Raw genomic sequence first — 21,552 nt, forward strand, 5'->3', positions numbered from 1 at the left:
TTTACCCAAATTTTACCATCTGGATTCTGTTTGTTTAGTTTGTTTAAAGAATATCATATATACAATGAAAATGGTTTTCTCGACTATTCATGCACACATCAACGATTGACAATCCTTTCGAGTTGTCTGAATAAAAGTAGCATTTCCTTTATTAAAACTTTAATTTCCCCAATTGATTGAGTTCAAATACAAGGCCAACTCTACTACTACTAGATCAATATCTTAGGTTGGGTAAATTTTAAAGTAGCAAAAAAATAAATAAATAAAATTGGGCAACTGCTATATCTTCTGTTTTTGTTGGCATTCCGAGATGTGGATAGCATAGTCATCAAAAAGAATTGAACTACCAAACATAAATAGAACCAAAAAAAAGATTAAAAGATAAGAAAATAAAAACGAAAAAGGCATATACAAATTACAATGATCACGTTACTAGAAAAATAATTCTTAATTTGGGTTTTTTTTTTGCTTTTTAAAGGAAGAGTCCAGTCACGGGTGATACTGTGAGAATTGGATCTGACCCCAAAGAATTATAACAAACACAAGGCGTTAACCGAAGGTAAAGATTTAACTCCAAAAGTAAAAAACCAAAAACAACAAAAGAAAGGAAAAAAAAAGTTTAGTGTACGGTAAGCTCTTTCTCTTCTTCTTCACCCCTTTCGCAGAGAGAAAATCAGAGTTTGTGTCAAAGAAGGAAATCCAATCTGTGCCGTACTGTCCATCCTCCAGGCTTGACATTGATTGAATCGCAGTGGGAGACAGAGATACTGTTAGCTCATAAACAACCCATAAAGCCATTAGAATGATTCATGCCACAGAAGAAGAAAAGCGCTTTACTTGTTGATGCGGCTGCGAGTGAGGCTTCGCATTTGATAACAATAAGAACCCAACAGCAAGAAGAAGCGCAAGAGGAAGAGGACGAAGAAGAAGGGCTGTTGTTAATTGTTGCTAATTGTTGCTTAATCGTGGGATTAGAGGATGGGATTGGTGGGTATGAAATCGGATTAGGAGGAGAGAGAGAGAGAGAGAGATGAAGGGAGGGGGTGGGGGTGGTGTTTATTCGGGGAAGCGAAGATGGAGAGGCCTGGTGATTGCAGTTTTGGGTCTGGTTTTTCTTTCCATGCTCGTTCCTCTTCTCTTCCTTCTCGGTCCTCACAATGGCTTTCACTCTCCCGGTAACTAACACTCACTCACTATATGACTCTAAAATTTCTTTCTTTTTAGATCTGTTTCTGTATTTGTCTCAGATCCGATTTAACCATTGCAATGGCAGTTTGGATCTCTCTCACATCTCGACTTTTTTTTTTTCTTCTTCAAAATATGCAGGTTCAGAACAACAAAGTTCGCCTTCAGTAAGAACTAGAACCTGGTTATGTTAGTTTAGCACTGTTTTCTGTTTCCCACATTCTTGGTGTTGATCTGTTTATTTCCGGTTTCGGTTTTTTTTAATGGCTGTCAGATTGGTCTGGGAGGATATAGTACAAAAATCATCATTAGAGATGCTTCTAAACTTTCAGAGGTACCATTTAACTACCCACCTCTTTAAATCAAATTCGCATACAGATAAATTAGTGATGCTTTGGTTTCTTGCAGGGGGATCGTTGCATATTGCTCTCGTGGGTTAAGCCGTCTTTGGACAATGCGGCGAACATCATGACTGCATTGTTGGTGAGGCCATCGGTGCGCATCTTGTGGAAGACTTCTTGCAGGTCTTTTGGGTCTTCTGGGTCCTCGATGGCGGGCTTCTTGTTGAAAGGGTCGTACGGGGGAGGGAGCTTCGACTTGTCGATCTCTTTGGTGGCGGTTTTCGTCGTCGTTTCGTCATCGTCTTCGTCGTCTGAAGGGAGAGAGAAGTTAACCTTGGTATTGACTTTGGTGCTGGGTTCGGAGGAGCTGAAGAACCTAACACTATTGAAGGTACGAAAAGGAGATAGCGATAATGGGAGAAGCAACCTCCTGTGGTGGTTTTCTGTGAGTGAAGAAGAAGAAGAAGCAAAAGAGATGGTTTTGTTGGAGTGGTTGGCTGCAGCTATGGCTATGAGACGCTTACTGAGAACAAAGGGGAAAGGATTGGACTTGTAGTTAGAGGCGGTAAGAAGAAGGAAGGCCCGAGATACTAACGTCCCTGCCATTGTTCTCTCTTCTTCGAGGTATCAGTTTGCGTCTTCCAGGAGTCTGGGCTTTGAGTTTCTAGCTTCTACTTCCAGTTTCCTAAGGTTCCAGTTGAGGTTTAGTGGGTCATGTGGGCCCATTTATGATCCTAATATACTTCAAGGGTATAGCCGCGCGGCTATACTACGTTTTTTTTAATGTAAAAAGGGTCATTATATAATAGGCCCTTGCAACTCTAATAGTCTATACAAAAATTCATCTACATATTTACTTCCAACCAAAACCCAATTTTGAAAACGGATGCCATGAAGGATAAAAGTTGCCCATTTCTTATTACTTATTTACAAAACCCTGCCATTTTTGTTATCCAGTGATTTTTCCTAAACAATCCCTAATATCTAGCCTTTCCATTATTATGGTGTTGATGGACTCAACAAATCAAAACATTCTCATAATACATATAATATATGTTCGTTCATAAATAATATATAGCCGGACGGCTATACGGTTTTTACACGTGGTGAAGTTATATGAAAATAGTATAGCCGGGCAGCAGTACTATTTTTGACACGTGACAAAGCAGCGTAGGCGCCATGCGGTTTTTTTAAATATAAAATAAATAGTATAGCCGCGCGGCGATACTGTGGTTTTTTATTAATTTTTATTAAAAATAGTATCGCCGCACGGCTGTACTGTTTTGACACGTGGGCACCAAATCACAAGGCTTTAGGCGGGTCCTTTTTGCTTTTTTTAAGAGCACTTCCAGCAGTGAACCCTTTGTCATGGCAAGGGGGGGCTAGGGCAGCTACTATTCATGTGAATAGTAGCTGCCCTTGCAAAAGGTTGTGGTGTTTCCATTAATTACCATGGCAACAACTATTCACATGAGATTAGGGATGGCAACGGGCCGGGTAAGGGCCGGGTATGACAATACCATCCCCGTCCCCGCCCTGCATCCCCGAACCAATCCCCATTTAATAGGTTTCGGGGAATCCCCGTCCCCGTCCCCGTCGGGGGACTATTCCCCATACTCGCCCCGAATCCCCGATTTTTTTTGCATAAAAAATATTTATCATACATTTTAACATTAAGTTTCATATTAAATTATCATTCAACACATTCAAATTAACTATAAAGTTCAACTCAACTATTCAAAATCACATCAATATGAAAATTCAGAGAAGATTAGGAAGAATTAGGAGAGGGAGGTTAACTTAGGGTTAAACATAAATATTATAATTATATATATATATTTATTTAAATATAAACATATATATTTTCGGGTCGGGTTCGGGGATGGGGACGCCAATACCATCCCTTCCCCATACACGTCGGGGATTTGTCAAGTTCGAGGATCCCCGTACCCGATACCTATTTGGGCCCGAAATCTCCCCTTGTTAGGCTCGGGGACCTGCCCCCGCATGGATTTTTGCCATCCCTACATGAGATATGATGAGAGAAATTTGTATAGATTTTTGGTGTGGGAAGTGAAAACTATGACCAAGTATTTATTAAAAAAAAAAATCTGAATTTTTGTTGTTGCCGACGTCAGCAAACCCGGGCTTCAACTAAGGCTCATCTTGCCTGAGGGCTAGCCTGGTTTCGTGGGCCCCAGCAGCTGACTCCCCCCAGCCCTTGCTGCTGGAAACGTTTTTGGGCCTAAACCCCCCCAACCCTTGTTGCTGGAACTGCTCTAATAAATAGTGTAGCTGCGCGGCAATACTTGAGAAATTTTTTTTATTTATAAAAAAAGAGCGTATAGCCGCGCGGCTTTACTGTCTTTTTTTATAAAAAGTTTTTTTTTATGATTAGTATAGCTGAATGGCTATACTCTTTACATAGACACTACTGTTGATGAATGCAATCATAAAAAAATATTAGAATTTTTGGAAAACACAAAATTAGTTACGTGTTGTTAAGTTGACTACCAATGTCAAATGAATGAAATGTTAAGGTTGGGAAGATTTTGATCCCAAGCCTCTTATTTTGGGATGAAAGTTAGAAACTTGAATGAAATTTTATGCTGCAATTAGGAGAAGGGTTCAACTGGTAGCTCAACTGAGGGAGAAGTGTTTCTGTGCAATGAGATGTCATATCAAACTAATCACGCAATATTATGTCGAAAAGTTAAAACATATGGCAATGTGTTATTGGTTTGAAATTCCGCCGTAGTGACATCAGGTTTTCTCCAATGGAGGGATTTTAGAGTCTTTGAAGTCTAAACACATAAATTCAAATGTGCAAAGAGAACATGAAACATCTGTCACATAAACTAGCTATCGGTGGAGACGGTAAAATCACTAGACAGTCCACATTGTTTATTTAAAATGAATCGACTAAAGCGGCTTCCTTGTTTAGAAAGAAAAGCATTGTTAATTAAATTACTGGGAAGTGGACTTTGTTTTTGCCAATGCATGCATGCAACTCAGTCCTCATTCAGTAGAAGTCAAAAAAGTCAAGGGCTGCACCCTGCAGTTGTTATATACACAGAAGAAGAAGGGTGAAGAGAAAGAAACCAAATCTTTGCTGAGTGCCTTTGACATCCTGACCATGGCAACCATGCGAATGCTTCTCTTTCTGGCTATCTTCTATTCTGCAGGGATTTGCATGATCTCCTCTGTCACAGACCCCAATGATGGTATGTTCTTGCATGATCTCCTCTTTATGTTAATTGAAAAATGAACATTCTGCACATATATGCCTAAAAGCTCTCTTAAGGGTAGTTTGATTGATTTATAAGCGTGTCGATCCAGCTGCTGTGCTCCTATCCTTGAAGAATTCGTGGCAAAATACGCCACCCAGTTGGGACAAGTCAAATGATCCCTGTGATTCCCGGTGGGAGGGAGTCACCTGCAACAATGCAAGGGTGTCTAGACTGTGAGTTCTGCTGTTGATCTATATTTGTAGTTAAAGGGCAATGATCTCACTTTCTTCCCTTACTATAAATTTTTGCTTATATGTGCAGGGGATTATCAAACAGGAGCCTCAAGGGGAAACTTTATGGTGACATTGTTGGACTCACTGAATTAAGATTCTTGTGAGTATGATTTGTCCTCTTTTTACCAGCATTGTATTTGCAGAATACTGCCAATTTGAAGTGAGTTTTAAAATATGAAAAGAATACACTTGAAACATATTTCTTTTGCAGTGTCAGTTATTTTGATATCTCTTAATGTTTGATTATTGAAGCTGAAACACTCACACTGTGTTGTGCGCAGCGGAAGCGGATTGCACTGTGGTGGTTGATATGAAACCATTGAAACAACAAGAGCAAACTATGAAATACAGAAATCCAAACGACACAAGGATTTATACTGGTTCGGCCCGTGTGTAGCCTACATCCAGTTCGAAGACAGCGAGAAATTCCACTAGTATCCCAAAAAAGATTACAACCAAAGGAGATTAACCCTCTCACCTACCCTATGAATTATAGAGTTTAACTCTCACAACCCAAATCCCAAATACACCCAAGTCACTCACACACCGATACTAAAAGAGAGAACAAATAGTGCCACACCCAAAGACCAGTAGAGAAATGGATTTTTCTCTCACTGATCAGACAAGCAAACGTCTTCAAATGTGCAGCCACAACAAAGAGGAGCAGCAGCTCCTTCATCTCTCTCTCTCACATGTTGCACACGGCACCCCAAATGGTGAGGCACAAATGCCCACCCACCTCACCCGTTGCTTGCTTCTCTTTTGTAGCCATTCAAACTTTCCAAAAGCCAACTAGCCACCTTTAATTAATGACCACCTGCCAACCCACTTTATAATTAATGTCCATATACCAAACCCACGTTATGGTCAGCCAAAGAATGAAGAAAATCCTTCATCATTGCACCATGCTTTGTCTCCCACTAAAGACATAATTAATCCATGCAATATCATTGGCCACTAACATTCAACAATTGTGGCTTCCCATTTTTCTCTTCCTTTGGCCACGTGATTTGCTGCATGTTTCCTCTTTCCTTTGTCCAATTGTTAATAAAACACTCTATCAACAAAACACAACTTTCGGCTATACCAAAGTTGTCGACACAAGGCAAAAGCAGAAAACATTAATTTGGGCCAATTTCAACAATCTCCACCTTGGCACAAATTTACCAAGCCATAGTAGAACTTTCTATCGCTCATCTTCCTCTTACCAAATCAAGCTCAAGCACTCCTTGAACTTGCAACCGAAAATGTGTGCTTCAATCGAACCGGATGACCCCAACAGAAGAACCTCTTCAATGTCATCCTCATAACCAAGCCACACCAGCTGAATGTACGTGCATAAACCGCACAAACCTTAAACGCTTGAACCTCAAGCTTCTTCTGCTACAATACACGCATAGCCCGGGCGACCAAGTAGCAGAACGAACAATTTCAGCTGTCATAGGAGGGAATCATCCTCCCGAAAGATAACCCCTTACAATCAAAACCCTCACTTGAAAATCTAATGATCGAAAAAAAAAAAACCCATGTAGCCATAAACAATGCTACCCAAAGTACATAGAGAAAATCAAAGCAACAAACTACACACTACCCACAAGGAACACCCACGAAAACTCTTGAAACTCCACCGTAAAGAAAATTTCATAAGTCACCAAAGACAAGTAAAAAATCACACCCCAAGCACGGCACACCGGAATCATCGATCATAGGAGGAACATAAATTTTATCCTCCCTACGACATCCACAAAAGCACCTGCAAGAGGAATTATTAGACTCTTTTTCTTTCTTTGACTGATGGGCAATCAAATCTCAAATGCCCGTCCTTGTGGCAAAGTTGCATTTGTCCTCCTGAACATTCACCTTGGAACACGATTTTCCTCCATTACTGCCTGATCCTTATCATCCTATTTTCATATTCATGACCTACACATTCATGAAAATCTTATTGAACTCAACAAGATAGTTTTGACTAAGTGTACCTTCCGCCATACCACTGAGTGTACAATCGTTGTTTGGCATACAACTGATTGGAAATGATTTGGTCATATATGTATTCTCCACCATTTCAGCCATAGCCCAGCATGTGCAGTCTCATCGGCAACCTCACGAAGAACACCGTCCGCTAACTGCAATCCAATCGCAGTGAGTGCCCGATTCAAGACATCATCCTTCTCAATCGTTGGAACACGTTGCTGGCCATGCTTAGATACCCTTTAGCACCTTTTGAGCAGCCCCTGTTGCAATAACAAGGCTCTCATCTTCAACACCAAAGTCTGGAATTTTTCTCCTGTCAAAATAATTTCATATTTTCTCAACAAGTCTCCTGGTTTCATCATCACAAACACAAAACTCCACCAGATCGAAGAACTGGAGCTCTGATACCACTTGTTGTGCGCAGCGGAAGCGGATTGCACTGTGGTGGTTGATATGAAACCATTGAAACAACAAGAGCAAACTATGAAATACAGAAATCCAAACGACACAAGGATTTATACTGGTTCGGCCCGTGTGTAGCCTACATCCAGTTCGAAGACAGCGAGAAATTCCACTAGTATCCCAAAAAAGATTACAACCAAAGGAGATTAACCCTCTCACCTACCCTATGAATTATAGAGTTTAACTCTCACAACCCAAATCCCAAATACACCCAAGTCACTCACACACCGATACTAAAAGAGAGAACAAATAGTGCCACACCCAAAGACCAGTAGAGAAATGGATTTTTCTCTCACTGATCAGACAAGCAAACGTCTTCAAATGTGCAGCCACAACAAAGAGGAGCAGCAGCTCCTTCATCTCTCTCTCTCACATGTTGCACACGGCACCCCAAATGGTGAGGCACAAATGCCCACCCACCTCACCCGTTGCTTGCTTCTCTTTTGTAGCCATTCAAACTTTCCAAAAGCCAACTAGCCACCTTTAATTAATGACCACCTGCCAACCCACTTTATAATTAATGTCCATATACCAAACCCACGTTATGGTCAGCCAAAGAATGAAGAAAATCCTTCATCCACCATGCTTTGTCTCCCACTAAAGACATAATTAATCCATGCAATATCATTGGCCACTAACATTCAACAATTGTGCTTCCCATTTTTCTCTTCCTTTGGCCACGTGATTTGCTGCATGTTTCCTCTTTCCTTTGTCCAATTGTTAATAAAACACTCTATCAACAAAACACAACTTTCGGCTATACCAAAGTTGTCGACACAAGGCAAAAGCAGAAAACATTAATTTGGGCCAATTTCAACACACTGTGCAGGAACCTTTCATTCAACCCTGGCCTCACAGGTCCTCTCTCTCCAAGATTAGGGAATCTGACAAATTTAAATATCCTGTAAGAACAAATGAGCAAGCAATTTTCATATTTCCAATTTTAGCATTGTATATGCAAATGCAACATACATTTTTTTATTTTTTATATATATTGAATGAGAATTCATGACACTTTTCATCTTTTAGGATCCTAGCTGGTTGCAGCTTCAATGGTGAAATTCCAGATGAATTAGGCAATCTTGCAGAGCTATCCTTCTTGTAAGAAAATATTAGTAATCATGCTTTTAGTGCATCAAGTCAATATGAGTTTTTTCTTTTCCCAACTTTATGTAAATCTCTGGTCCTTCTCAGGGCTCTGAATTCAAATAACTTTTCTGGTGCCATACCTCCTTCTTTGGGCAAACTCTCCAAACTCTACTAGCTGGACCTGGCAGACAATCAGTGGATTGGAACAATTCCAATTTCGACCTACCATTCCCCTGGCTTAGACCTCCTGTTGAAGGCTAAACACTTGTGAGCAATTATCCATATCCCAACTCTTCCCCATTGTGAAAAAGTAAAATTTTGATAGGGATTATTCCACTGTATATTGCATAAGCACTAAAATGATTTTATGAACATGCAGCCATTTGAACAAGAACCAGCTTTCAGGTTTCACACCGGCCAAACTTTTCAGCTCTAAGATGGCACTGATACACTTGTAAGTTGATCCCATCAACTAGTTTATGTTCTCTATTTTTATTTCGTCTAACTGATATTCGTTCTTCCCTTGTAGGTTGCTTGACAGAAATAGGTTTACTGGTACTATTCCAGTAACATTAGGACTTATTAAGACTCTTGAGGTTCTGTAAGTAAAACCAAATCTTGAATTTCTTTGTTTTATTTTCCACTTCTAAGTAAATGCTTCTTGACAACAATTGGACTCAAGACAATCCTGTTTGCAACAGTCGGCTTGATACAAACGCTATGGCTGGATGTGTCCCCTCAAATCTTAACTACCTTACGAATGTCAATGAATTGTGAGTATCAATTTTGCAGACTCTACTGTTCTATTTAACCATCATCTTGTTGGTTGTTAATCAGATTTTTCATGGTTTATATATTCTCTTCCAGAAATTTCGCGCACAACTACTTGTCAGGCCCTCTACCTGACTTAAGTGGAATGAATTCCCTCAAATATGTATGAGTAGAAGACATGGAGCTATCATTTCTAGTTCCAATACTCCTGCAAATTGTTTGTTTTTCTGTTGTACTGGCAAATCCTAATGTTTTACTCTCAGAGACCTTAGCAACAACTCATTTGACCCATCAGAAGCTCCACTTTGGTTCTGAACCTTACCCTCACTCACCACTTTGTAAGTTCTCAGGAGGTTGTATAAAAGTCTTTGTATCTCTTCACAAGTCTAAGAAAAGTAAACTTTGAAAACTTTATTTGAAATCCTTTGTTGAACTTCTCTCCTTTTATGGCACACAGAGCCATAGAATTTGGATCACTTCAAGGGGTTGTGCCAGAGAAGCTTTTCAGCCTTCCAAATTTACAGCTAGTGTAAGTTCCAGGGAGAACACTCAAGAATACATGCATCGAAGTTCACTGTAAATTTATGAAACTGATCATTTTTTTTAACTCTTGACAGGAAGCTCAAATACAATGCGTTTAACGATATGTTGAACATGAGCGATAGCATCAACCCACAACTGCAGCTTGTTGATCTGTAGAACAATCAGATTTCGAGAATAAGTCTGGGTTATGAATATAAAAATACATTAATGTGCGATAGTTGATGGGCCTTGATCTTGATTTCCTATGATAATTGTGTATTTTCCCCTCACCATCACTCTTTGTTGTCACTTTTACAAGTTGCAGACTTTTCGGGAACCCGGTCTGCAGCAGTAGTTCTGGTGCATCAAATGCTACTTTATGTCAGCCTCCTCATCAAACTACAAAATCTTAAATGGTCAAGATGAGAGCTTTTGGCCAACTTGTGGAAAATGGTGCAAAAGTGGGGATGCCTGTTGTCTGCCGCGCAAATCTCACGGCCTGGAGTTCCGGGCCGAGGGGATGTGCGTTAACACGTGGTTTCCTACTTTTGGGTGCGGTGCGGTTGTGCGTGGGCGTGCCAGCACGGTCTACCGTGCGTCGATGTGTTGATGAGTGTTGGATGGATAAGTGGTGCGCCTGTTTGATCTGTCTTCCTAGTCAAACGATTGTAGCCGAGAGAGGAACTGGTCTCGGCTGTTAGGTTCACGGCCTGAACTACAAGGCCGTTGAGTGATGGTGTTGGTGGTGGGTTTTGGGCGGTGCTCCGGCACGCTGCTCAGGGAGCGACGGTCGTGTGATATATGGGGTGAGTAAACGAACAACAAGGATGGTGCTCCGGCGCCTTGAAAATCAAGGGTCGTATGATATATTGATGAATGAATTTTCCTTACAATCTACCACTACTCCTAGGAAAGCAAGTAAAGATATTGAAAGTGCATTACAGGAAAAAATAAGTTGCTCCGTTGGAGGCTTTGTTTTGGTGTTGAACCCTTTGAATGTAGCTCGAATCTTGTATTTATAGGAAGAGTCCCTGGATGAGTAATCGAGGCTGAATTTACGCATAGTGGAGTCTGATTAGCGCAAGTGGGCAGTCCAATCGACATTTGGGATCGTGAAGTATGGTGGTGTGACCCCAGAAATCCCGGTGAATCTCGGCCGCCGCTCTTGATCGTGGGTTCTGAGCCTCTGGCCGTGGAGACGCATTTATGGCCTGGATAGCTGGTGAACCAATATCTAAGGCTGTCAGAATTCTTGTGAGAATGTTCAGGTCTAATCACTCTGATCCTCATCACCAAATCCTGACTTCAGTCACTTCCCACCTTCCCTCATGCATTAAATGCCTCTTTGTGGCCAATGGGTTTGCTGCATTAAACAGGCACTACTTCATTAAATGAAGCCTGGGACCCTGCTATCACGTGATGATTTGCCTTTAATGCCTTGACCGCGATTTTGTTCGGCCTCGGCCTCGGCCTGCGCTTGAGGCCGAGATGATCATGCCTTCGCATTTCTTCTTTTATCTTTAGGAAGGCGAAGTACCCTGGCGAAACGCTGCGTTTCAGTTTCTACGAACAAGCGCCAGGGTCGAGAGAAGGGGCTCCTTCGGCCAGCTTATGGCCGTGATTCATCAGGCACAAACACCTGTGGAGCTTTGTTTGTACCATATCTAACCTTACACTCATACTGTGACACGTGGAATGGTAAGCTCTCCCAATTGCCTCGATGAGCAAACATTCGGCATCGGCTACCGATCAACATGCAAAGCCTACAATCGGCATGCATCGGGAATTCTGCGGAGCAAACCTCGAAGGCCCCACCTAGATATCCACAGACTCATGTCGACCTCAGAAGACCCTCCCCCGAGTCCCACATCGAAACTAAGTGCTAAGAGCATTCCAAATGCCCTCTATAAATAAGCCCCTTCACTATAGACAAGGGGTAAGACTTTCAGCTTGACTTTTATGCCAAATACATTGTCAGTAGAAATGCTCTTAGAAAGAAACTTACTTCGGCATCGGAGGGTCTTAGGCTGGTATTACACCGGTGCCATAGACCTCACGAGCCTCGGCTCTTCTTGATTCAGGATCGGCATCCCAGGAAGGACGGAACCTGCGTCAAGCACTCAATCGATCCCTGGATCGTCCACATCACTTGTAAGTTGCACCTATCTCTATCTGTTCTGTTTTAGTGCCAACAGATTGGCGCCTTCTGTGGGAATCGATTATCGATCAACCCATATCTCAACCTTTTTGAGCCAAAAATGAATCCATCTTTATCCCTCCCTACCGATGGTCCCATCATCGACCTCGGTAGCGGGGCGAGCCCCGCTCCCCTGCCTAGCACCCCCCAGACAGAAACTCCCGTTCGACAAAACACTCTGGAGGCCCGCATGGAAGCTCTGCAAAGAGAAATCGCAAAAATGCAGGAGCACAACAATATCCTCTCCTCTAAACTTGATGACACCCAGAGGTAACTTCACGATCAGCGATCGCACTCAGCCCAGTTACAGGACGGTCTGGAGCGGACCATGCAGCTTCGGTAGGAGAAGTCATTCAGAAGCGTTCCGAAGCCTAGCGGTCGGGATAAAGGAAAACAACAAGCCACGGGCAAACCATCTGCCTCTCGAAGGCTGTTCGTGCCCTCCCCAGAGGAACGTCGCCTAGAATACCAAGTTTACTCCGACAACCGGGATAGGATCAACGATCGACGCAAAGAATGACAGTCTTCACCCATCCTGATCCAAGCAAAACTCAATGATCGGCGTTTAGAGGTACTCGGATCGAAGTCCCCCCTACGCTGAAGGTACGATGCAATTGGCTTGGAAGAGATGGACGAATCAGATTATGTTCCAACTTCACCAAGAACCACCATCTCCCACCGATCGGCAGGACCAGGACCTTCAAAGAATCAGCACCATAGCTACCGATCAAACGAGGAAAGCAATTGGCACAAGGGAGGCTACGGGAGGAACTCCAGCCGAACGGCAGATCAAGAAACACATGGTCGCAATGTCGGCCGACGGACAGATAACTGAGTGGCGAAACCCTTCTATGACGACCTTCCCCCTGTTGATCCAACCATCCGCCTCCTCCTCCAGAAAATGAACCGAATTGAGGAGGAGCAGAACCAAGCTCTGACACCAACTTGGGGAAAAGTACAACCGGGACCATTTACCGATTGCATCCGGACGTTCAGACACGAAAAAGAGGTCCAAGCACTCCGAATATCGTTCTACACAGGGGTGGAGGATCCCGTGACCCACATCCATACTTTTCAATCGGCTTTGGGTTGCAAGGGGCTCACCGATGAAGGCCAATGCTTACATTTCCCCTCCACCCTGGCTGGAACCGCCTTGAATTGGTTCTACCGGCTGGAGCCAGGTACGGTTAACTCTTTCGATCAGTTAAAACAGACTTTCCTCAACCATTTTTTGATTCAGACCGATCGCCTATATTCTGCCGATGATCTTTACACCATCCGGCAACGAGAGGACTAGCCCTTAAAGGAATATGCGGCCAGGTTCAGCCACGAATATTCTCGATGCCCAGAAACCGAAGACAGGGCGGCCTTCGATCATCTCAATTTCGCTATCTGGTTCACAATAGCAACTGGACCACACCTATGCCGAACTGATGAAGTAGACAGCTATCCACGCAAAAGCCAAACATTTCAACTCCAAAGGGTCAGCTTCGTCACCACCGGACACAACGGCACCTGTGGATCGACCTTTTGCGCTAGCCTGCGACCAATTCCCTCCTAATCGGAAGACAAACCAGGCCCTCTACCGAACGGCACCCCCTGTATCCGCTTCTTACGAAGCAAAAGATAAGCGAAAGGACAACTTTCAGGGTTGGCAGGACAGTAACAAACGAAGCGGAGACTCCGGTAGGCGGAACAACTTCAGTGATCCGAAGAAAAACCGGTTGGAAGAGACCTTTACTCTGCTTAATACCACCTACGAGCACGTTCTCATGACGGAGAATCAGATGATTCCGAAGCCAAATAACTGCAAGCTCCCTCGGCAGAACGAGAAGGACACTGGGGTGTTCTGCCGATACCACCAATACAATGACCATGATACGGAATCATGTATCGCGCTTCGCAAAATCGTCGAACGCCTCATCAACAAGGGAAAACAGGATCAATACCTCAGTACGAAACCGACCTCAGACCAACAAACGAATCGGCAGATCAATATGATCAGCGGAGGGGCGCCCATTGCCGACACCAGTAATCATTTTATTAAAGGATACGTCTGTGCCGTTCAGCACCCCCAGGTCGTCAGCATACCTGGGGGATGCAACAGCAAGATCCGACAAATCGGCTGAGAGCCCATCACATTTTCCAAGGAAGAAGAGAAAGGTATTATCTTCCCCCATTCCGATCCTATGATCATCCGAGCCGATATCTCATATTTCAACGTAGGCCGAATCCTCATTGATACTGGAAGTTCGGTCAACATGCTCTTTGCCGACGCCTTCGGCATAGAGCGTCAGCACCTCAACAAAGACATCACCCCATAATAAGCTTCTCAGGCGACGTCATCAAACCGATCAGAAGCTTCCAGCTCCCGTTCGCCCTCGGCATCGCCCCTAGACGAACGATCATCTACACCCACTTTCTCGTGGTCGATTGTCCGACAGCCTACAACGCCATCCTCGGCAGGACAGCACTGGCCTAGTTGAAGGCCATGTTGTCGCCCCACATGCTCCTCCTCAAATTCCCTACGCACTCTGGCGTCAACCAAGTGCGTGGAGATCAATTGAGCGCACGGACTTGTTACGTATCGGCCACTAGAGAATCGGCAAGGATGACAGCACGCGAGTCATGCATAGTCTCCACCGCCAAGACTATTCCGAACGGCCAGGGAGGAACCACACAGCCTGATGACCCTTGAGACGAAGCCGTCACTCCACAAGCCCAGCCTATTGAAGACATGGAATCGGTAACCCTCTCCGAAGCACAGCCCGATCTGCAAGTCCGGATCGGCACAACCCTCAGTTCGCCACTACGAGCCAAGTTCATTGCCTTTCTGTGCGTCGACACAGACGTCTTTGCCTAGTCCTACAACGACATGCCTGACATCTACCCCAACATCATCAGTCACAAGCTCAGCATCTGCCCCACCTTCAGACCGATTCGACAGAAACGGCGGGCCTACGACGCCGAACGGTACGAGGCAATGAGGCTCAAGGTGGACAAGTTGTAGACAATCGGCTTCATCCGGGAGGTAGCCTACCCGATTTGGCTGGCCAATTCGGTCATGGTGAAGAAATCAAACGACACATGGCGGATGTGCCAGGACTATACCGACCTGAACAAGGCTTGCCCAAAGGGTAGCTTCCCTCTACCGAGGATCGATCAGCTGGTAGACGCCACAGCCGGCCATGAACTTTTCAGTTTCATGGATGCATACTCAGGCTATAACCAGATATTCATGAGCCCCGCCAATCAAGAACATATGCCGTTCGACTTAAAGAACGCAGGTGCGACGTACAAACGGTTGGTCAACAAGATTTTCTCTGAACTTATCAGCACTTCCTTGGAAGTTTATGTGGATGACATGCTGGTCAAAAGCAAGACCGCCGATGGCCATCTCCACAACCTCTCTCTCATGTTCGGCGTCTTAAAGAAATACAACATGCGCCTCAACCCAAACAAGTGCGCATTCGGCGTCTCCTCTGGCAAATTTCTCGGCTTCATGATCAGCCAACAGGGCATTGAGGCCAACTCTGAAAAAATAAAGGCATTACTTGACATGCAGTTACCGAGGACATAGAAAGACGTTCAGAGCCTCACAGGGCGCGTCGCCGCTCTGGCCCGATTCATATCAAAAACCACCGATCGCTGTGCCCCCTTCTTTAAAACTCTCAAAGGGAGCAAACGGCAGATTGTCTGGACTACTGAGTGCGATCGGGCTTTCCAAGACCTTAAGGCTTACATGAGTAGAGTACCCCTATTGTCTAAACCTCTTCCAGGAGAACAACTTATTCTCTACCTTTCGGTTTCTGCAACAGCACTCAGTTCCGTACTCATCCGCAAGCTGAACGGCATAGAACTCCCAATCTTCTATACCATCCATGCCCTGCAAGACGCCGAGATTCGGTACCCCCAATTGGAGAAGCTGGCCTACGCCCTTGTCCTCTCCGCACGTAAGCTTCGGCCCTACTTTCAGGCTCATACTGTTGCCGTACTCACTAATCAGCCTCTTCGCCAAGTGCTACAGAAGTCGGAAGCTTCAGGAAGACTAGTCAAATGGGCCATCAAACTTAGCAAATTCGACATCCTCTATCAACCCCGGCCCGCCAAAAGGGGCAAGTTGTTGCTGATTTCATTTCCGAACTCATGCTCCCATCGAAAGGCGCACCTGCAGATGATCTTATCTCCAAGCCATCCTTGGCCACCATGGCCGTTGATCAGACCAAAGGGATTTTTGACCCGGCCCTTCCTGTTTTGACACTATACGTGGACGGTTCCTCCAACCGACAAGGCAGTGGTGCCGGCCTGGTCCTAAAGGCCCCTGACCGAACGACGATCGAATACACCATCCGGTTCCAATTTCAAGCCTCCAATAACGAAGCCGAGTACGAAGCCCTCTTAGTAGGCCTTCGGCTCGCTAAAGATATGCGAGCTACACAACTCAGGATCTGCAGCGACTCCCAACTCGTCGTTAATCAGGTGCTCACATAATTTAAAGCTAAGGACACATCTATGGCTGCCTACTTAACGAACGACCGCCGATGGCTCCACCACTTCAGCGCATACCAAATTCAGCAGATCCCCATATCCGAAAACAGCCACGTCGATGCTCTGTCACGCCTGGCATCAGTAATCGACGACCAAGTAGGCTGCCACGTACCAGTCGAATTGCTCGCTCGGCGTAGCACCACTGAAACCAAGGTACATGCCGTTCGGCAGGACCCGGGTTGGATGGATCCAATCCACGCATACCTCGCTGACGGCACATTACCGACTGACACGGCCAAGGCCAAAACTCTCCGCCACCGATCGGCACGATACCTCCTTCTGAATCAGACCCTCTATCGATGTGGTCACTCCTTACCATTACTTCGATGCGTCACGCCACAACAGGAGACTACGTCTTGCGCGAAATTCACGAGGGAGCCTGTGGGGACCATTCTGGCGCCTGGTCCTTGGCCTTTAAGACCATTCGGCAGGGGTATTATTGGCCGACTCTCCATACCGATGCCCTTAAGCTCGTACAAAAGTGTGATCATTGCCAGCGTTTTGGCTCCGTTCCAAAACTACCTGCCGAACTGCTCACCCCAATTGTTAGCCCGTGGCCTTTTGCTAAATGGGGACTAGATTCATCGGCCCCATGCCACAAGGCAATGGACAACTTAAATTCGTCATCGTTGCCGTTGACTACTTTACAAAGTGGACCGAAGCCGAAGCATTGGCCACCATCACTGCCGCCAAGGTTGAGCATTTTGTATGGAAGAACATTATTTGCCAATTCGGCCTTTTGAACGCAATCATAACCGACAACGGCAAACAATTCGATTCCTCTCAGTTCCGGCACCTGTGCCACCGATTCAAAATTAACTTGTTCTTCGTATCTCCAGCACACCTGCAATAAAACAGCCAAGTAGAAGCCATCAACAAGATTATAAAGAAAACGCTGAAAAAGAAGCTCGGAGCAGCCAAAGTCGCTTGGCCCGATCTACTCCCAGAAGCTTTATGGGCCATCAACACTTCCTATCGACGGTCTACTGGCGAAACACCGTTTTCCCTTGCTTTCGGTACCGAAGCTGTTGTCTCTGTCGAAATCAACGCACCCACGTGCCGAACGGCATCTTATGCCCGGAGCAAAACGAAACGCTGCTTATCCTGAACCTTGATCTCATCAAGGAACACCGTTCACAAGCTCTGCTTCGGAATGCCGCATACAAATAACGAACCTCCTGATATTACGATTCGCCCGTCAAACGCCGATCGTTCAAGGTGGGGGACTAGGTCTTGTGCAAAGTCTCTCTTGCCACCAAGAACCCCAACAAGGGGACCCTCGGCCCTTCATGGGAAGGTCCTTATGAAGTCATCACCATCTGCCAACCTGGCACTAACTGATTACGCGATACCGATGGACAGACCCTTGGTCACCCTTGGAACATAGAACACTTGAAGTATTATTACAAGTGACTAAACCTACGGCCAACACACTATGTAAACCCACTATGGTTGCTTTCATTATAATAGTGCTTTCAGCATTGTTGTTTGCATTCCTATTCTATACATTAAGTAGCGCCACAACGGCAGTGCAGTATCCAGAATACATTACCTACATCATGCATACATATATCAGAATATGAAACTTCAACATAAAACCGAATCGAAATAAACTTGGATAAAAAGCCACAAGTGGGCTATGGGTCTTAGCAAAATCGCCATTCGGCATGGTCCAAATTTTTACACAGAAATAGAAACAAGAAACAATAGAAATTTAAAATAAATCAGTTTCTAAGCCATGGGGTGCGGCATCAGTCGTCACAGCATCGGCATCGGCATTCACAGGTTCGGCACCAGTTGGCGCATCAGCGGCAAGCACGCTGGCAGAAGTCGGTACAGGATGGCCCTCTTCCTCCTCACTACTGGAGTCGGTCTCACTGGCGGAATCAGCATCGGCATCTTCTCCCTTATATGCCTCAACCATCTCCTCAGTGACACCCTCAGGCAACGGAGGCGGATCTCGAAGGAAGTTCAGGTTCAACCTCTAGTTTGCGTTATACCGCTAGAAATGGTAGACAAGGTCGTCACACTGCTCCATGACTTCCTTATCCAGCAGCACCGTGAACTCCTCCGAGGTTCGGTAGTCAGCCACGACTTTCGCCTTAGCCTTCTCCACCTCTTTTGCCCGTGACCGCTCGGCAGTGTCCATTGCCACTTCCACCACCGCCTTAACCTCTTGGGCCTCCACTACCGCCAACTCAGCAGCAGCCAGCTTTGACGAGAGCTCCGCGATCTTCGCCGCGTTTTCCTCGGCATGACGATCAGCATCATGGATAAGCTTACCAGCTTCGGCAATTTTAGCTCGGCTTTCCTCGATTCTGATACCGTTCGGCATTGTTTACGGCTCGCTTCATGCAAAGCCACATCTCCATATCAGCCTAAAAAACAACATCAGTTTAGTATACGCCAAACCCACAAACACTTAAAACACAAACACCAGAACACTTACCGCAGCTTGAAGCCGGAAAGCTCGACCGGCCTGATCACGCACCATCTTCGCCGACAGCTGCTCCAGCTCCGTGAGCTCCATCTGGGCCCCGTCGATCATTCAGTTCACGAACGGCACGACCTTTCGAGGAATGGCAACGTTAACTGGCTCGGCACCCTGCCCTTCCTCATCGCTAGTGATCAGAATGGATGTACCCTCGTCCGGCCCCCTTGGTTTCTTGGGCAAAGGCGTCATGTCGAGGGCACCCTCAATCAGCCTCTTCCCTATCACCTGCAGGTGGACCTCACGAACAGCGTTGGCCTCCGCCGCCCTCTTCTCCCTGCGGCGATCGGCTACGGTCACATCATCCCTTGAAGATCCTCCGGTCGAACGAGGAGGCTTTGTCCTCGATCGAGAAGATTCACCCTTCTTCTTCTGCTTAGGCGCACGAGACTCCAGCTGCCTCCTCGTCGCTTCATTCATTGACCTTCCTCCTGTCACTGCATAAACAAACAAGTCAGTTAGGAAACGACATACAAAAGGAAGCAAAACACGCAGGTTAAGAAACAGCATCACTTACTCTTTTTCCTCTCTTCTTCTTCCTGTTTCTCCTTCTCCCTTCTAGCGTGCTCGACTTCGGTGATCAAGCCTGCCTTGTATAGATTGCCGAAATCTAGCAGGTCCTTCCAGAAGCGATCCCCTTCGGCAATCTTCTCCCGCACACGCTCGATCGCCTCAACGTCTCTCTTCGACGCAGTAGGCCGTTTCAAGGATACTGAAACAAAAGACAACATAGGTTAGCTTCAGTAGTTAATTTATAAAACATCAAGCAACAACAAATTACCGAGCGGCACCCTATTGCCTACCGACAGTTTGAAAGGTGGTGGGAATGTGCCTCTCAACTATAACCCCTGGTGCCGATTCACAGGCTCCGGACACCAACACCCGACGCTTACGCTAGGTCTTCTGGGAGCTCGGCACCCCAACTACAAAATGCCTCCTCTGACCGGCTGCCAAGCAGTTCGATTGCACCCACCCCTCTTCGTCAGCACTCTTCGCCCTCGTCACGCTGTACAGATTGGTGAACTACTCATAGCTCGGCTCGCCCTCACTAGCTATGCCGAAGGCCGTAATCGTCCCAAGCAGCGTAATCCAGAAGTTCGGATTAAATTGCCCTGGCCCATAACCAATCTGAGCCAAGATCTTCTACACCGAATGCCTCAACGGCAGCCGAAGCCCGTGCTTGAAGACATCGGTGAAGAAGCAAACCTCATTCTCTGGATTACTCAAGGACTCCAACGGCCCTGGAATCCGCGTCACCACAAAATTCGGTATGTTGTACAGAGCTCGAATCTTGGCTAGCTCAGCCTCGGTCAACGCATTCGACTATAGATGGTCTACTCTGAAGACCGGACCCTTCGGCTTGGCCGTCGGCACTCGCTGCCTGCCTTTGACAACGCTCAGCACTCCCTCCCCAAGGGCAGCTACCGAGACATTAGCCTCAGTCGCTTCCATCCCACGACCGGAAGTCGATGGTTGACCACTACCCACTTCAATCACCTCAACACTCGAAGTGCTCCCAGAATCGGCACTCCCACGCTCCTCAGTGGAGCTCCCCGAGGACGATTCGTCCTCGTATGCCCTCGGACTACGACTACACTTGGATTCGGTATCTGACATCTACAAACACAAACGAAGGGAAACTAAATGCAATGCTAGAATCAAACACCCATCCTAAACCCTAAAAATTCATGTTCATCTACATTCATACATGTTCATGCAATAAATTCAACCGTTTGATTCATCATCAAAGAAAGTATGGCAACATACCTTGTTCACACGGTGGTTCCTCGCTGCCGGAAATCGCCTTCGCCTTGATAACTTTTGCTGGAAATCGCCTACACCGCCTTCGCACCGTCACCGAAAATCGCCTCTCACAAGCTCTGATTGCTCTCAAAAACTTCCAAGTATTCCAACTATCGTCCCCTGCTCACATTTATAGGACGAACCTAGCATCGGCAAACGAAGCGATGCATCGGGAAACGAAACGCCGCGACCCCTCGCAGCCTTCCCGACACGTGGCACGCATGCACAAGGAAGCCCAATCGTTGCAAACATCCCACTTGAATGTTTCAATTATCCAACGCTTCAACTCTCGGGCTCTTCGATTGCTAAGTCTACTGGAGAACGGCAGGCGCACATTGATGAGTTCTCACTCACCTCTCGTGCCGAACGACAGGTGCACATTGATTAGTTCTCACTCACCTCTCGTTCTGAACGGTAGGCACGCATTGGTGAATTTTCACTCACCTCTCATGCCGAACGGTAGGCGTTCAAATGGCCAAGTCTACACTCACCTCTCGGGCAGATCGGCATCTCCTGCTGCCTCTTTTCCAAGATCCCCCTTGCTCGGGGACTTTGGGGACTACATGACCACCATCAGCAAGCCACGAAGGCAAGAAAGAAACCATCGCACCCGGGTCAGAATGCCGAAGACACATTCAAGTCCCCA

The 21,552-nt window shown here is 45.8% G+C and overlaps 1 protein-coding gene across 1 annotated transcript; it reads left to right on the forward strand.

The window, feature by feature from the left end:
- Positions 1-535: 535 nt before the first annotated feature.
- On the forward strand, positions 536-2,374 carry LOC110769364 (uncharacterized). The gene is made up of 4 exons (XM_021973314.2): positions 536-1,175; positions 1,327-1,352; positions 1,460-1,519; positions 1,594-2,374. The coding sequence occupies exons 1-4, from the start codon at positions 1,031-1,033 to the stop codon at positions 2,080-2,082; spliced, it is 720 nt and encodes a 239-aa protein (XP_021829006.2). The 5' UTR covers positions 536-1,030; the 3' UTR covers positions 2,083-2,374.
- Positions 2,375-21,552: the final 19,178 nt, after the last annotated feature.

The sequence above is a fragment of the Prunus avium genome, chromosome 6 (assembly GCF_965620075.1).
Source record: "Prunus avium chromosome 6, drPruAviu1.hap1.1, whole genome shotgun sequence".
Lineage (NCBI taxonomy): Eukaryota > Viridiplantae > Streptophyta > Magnoliopsida > Rosales > Rosaceae > Prunus > Prunus avium.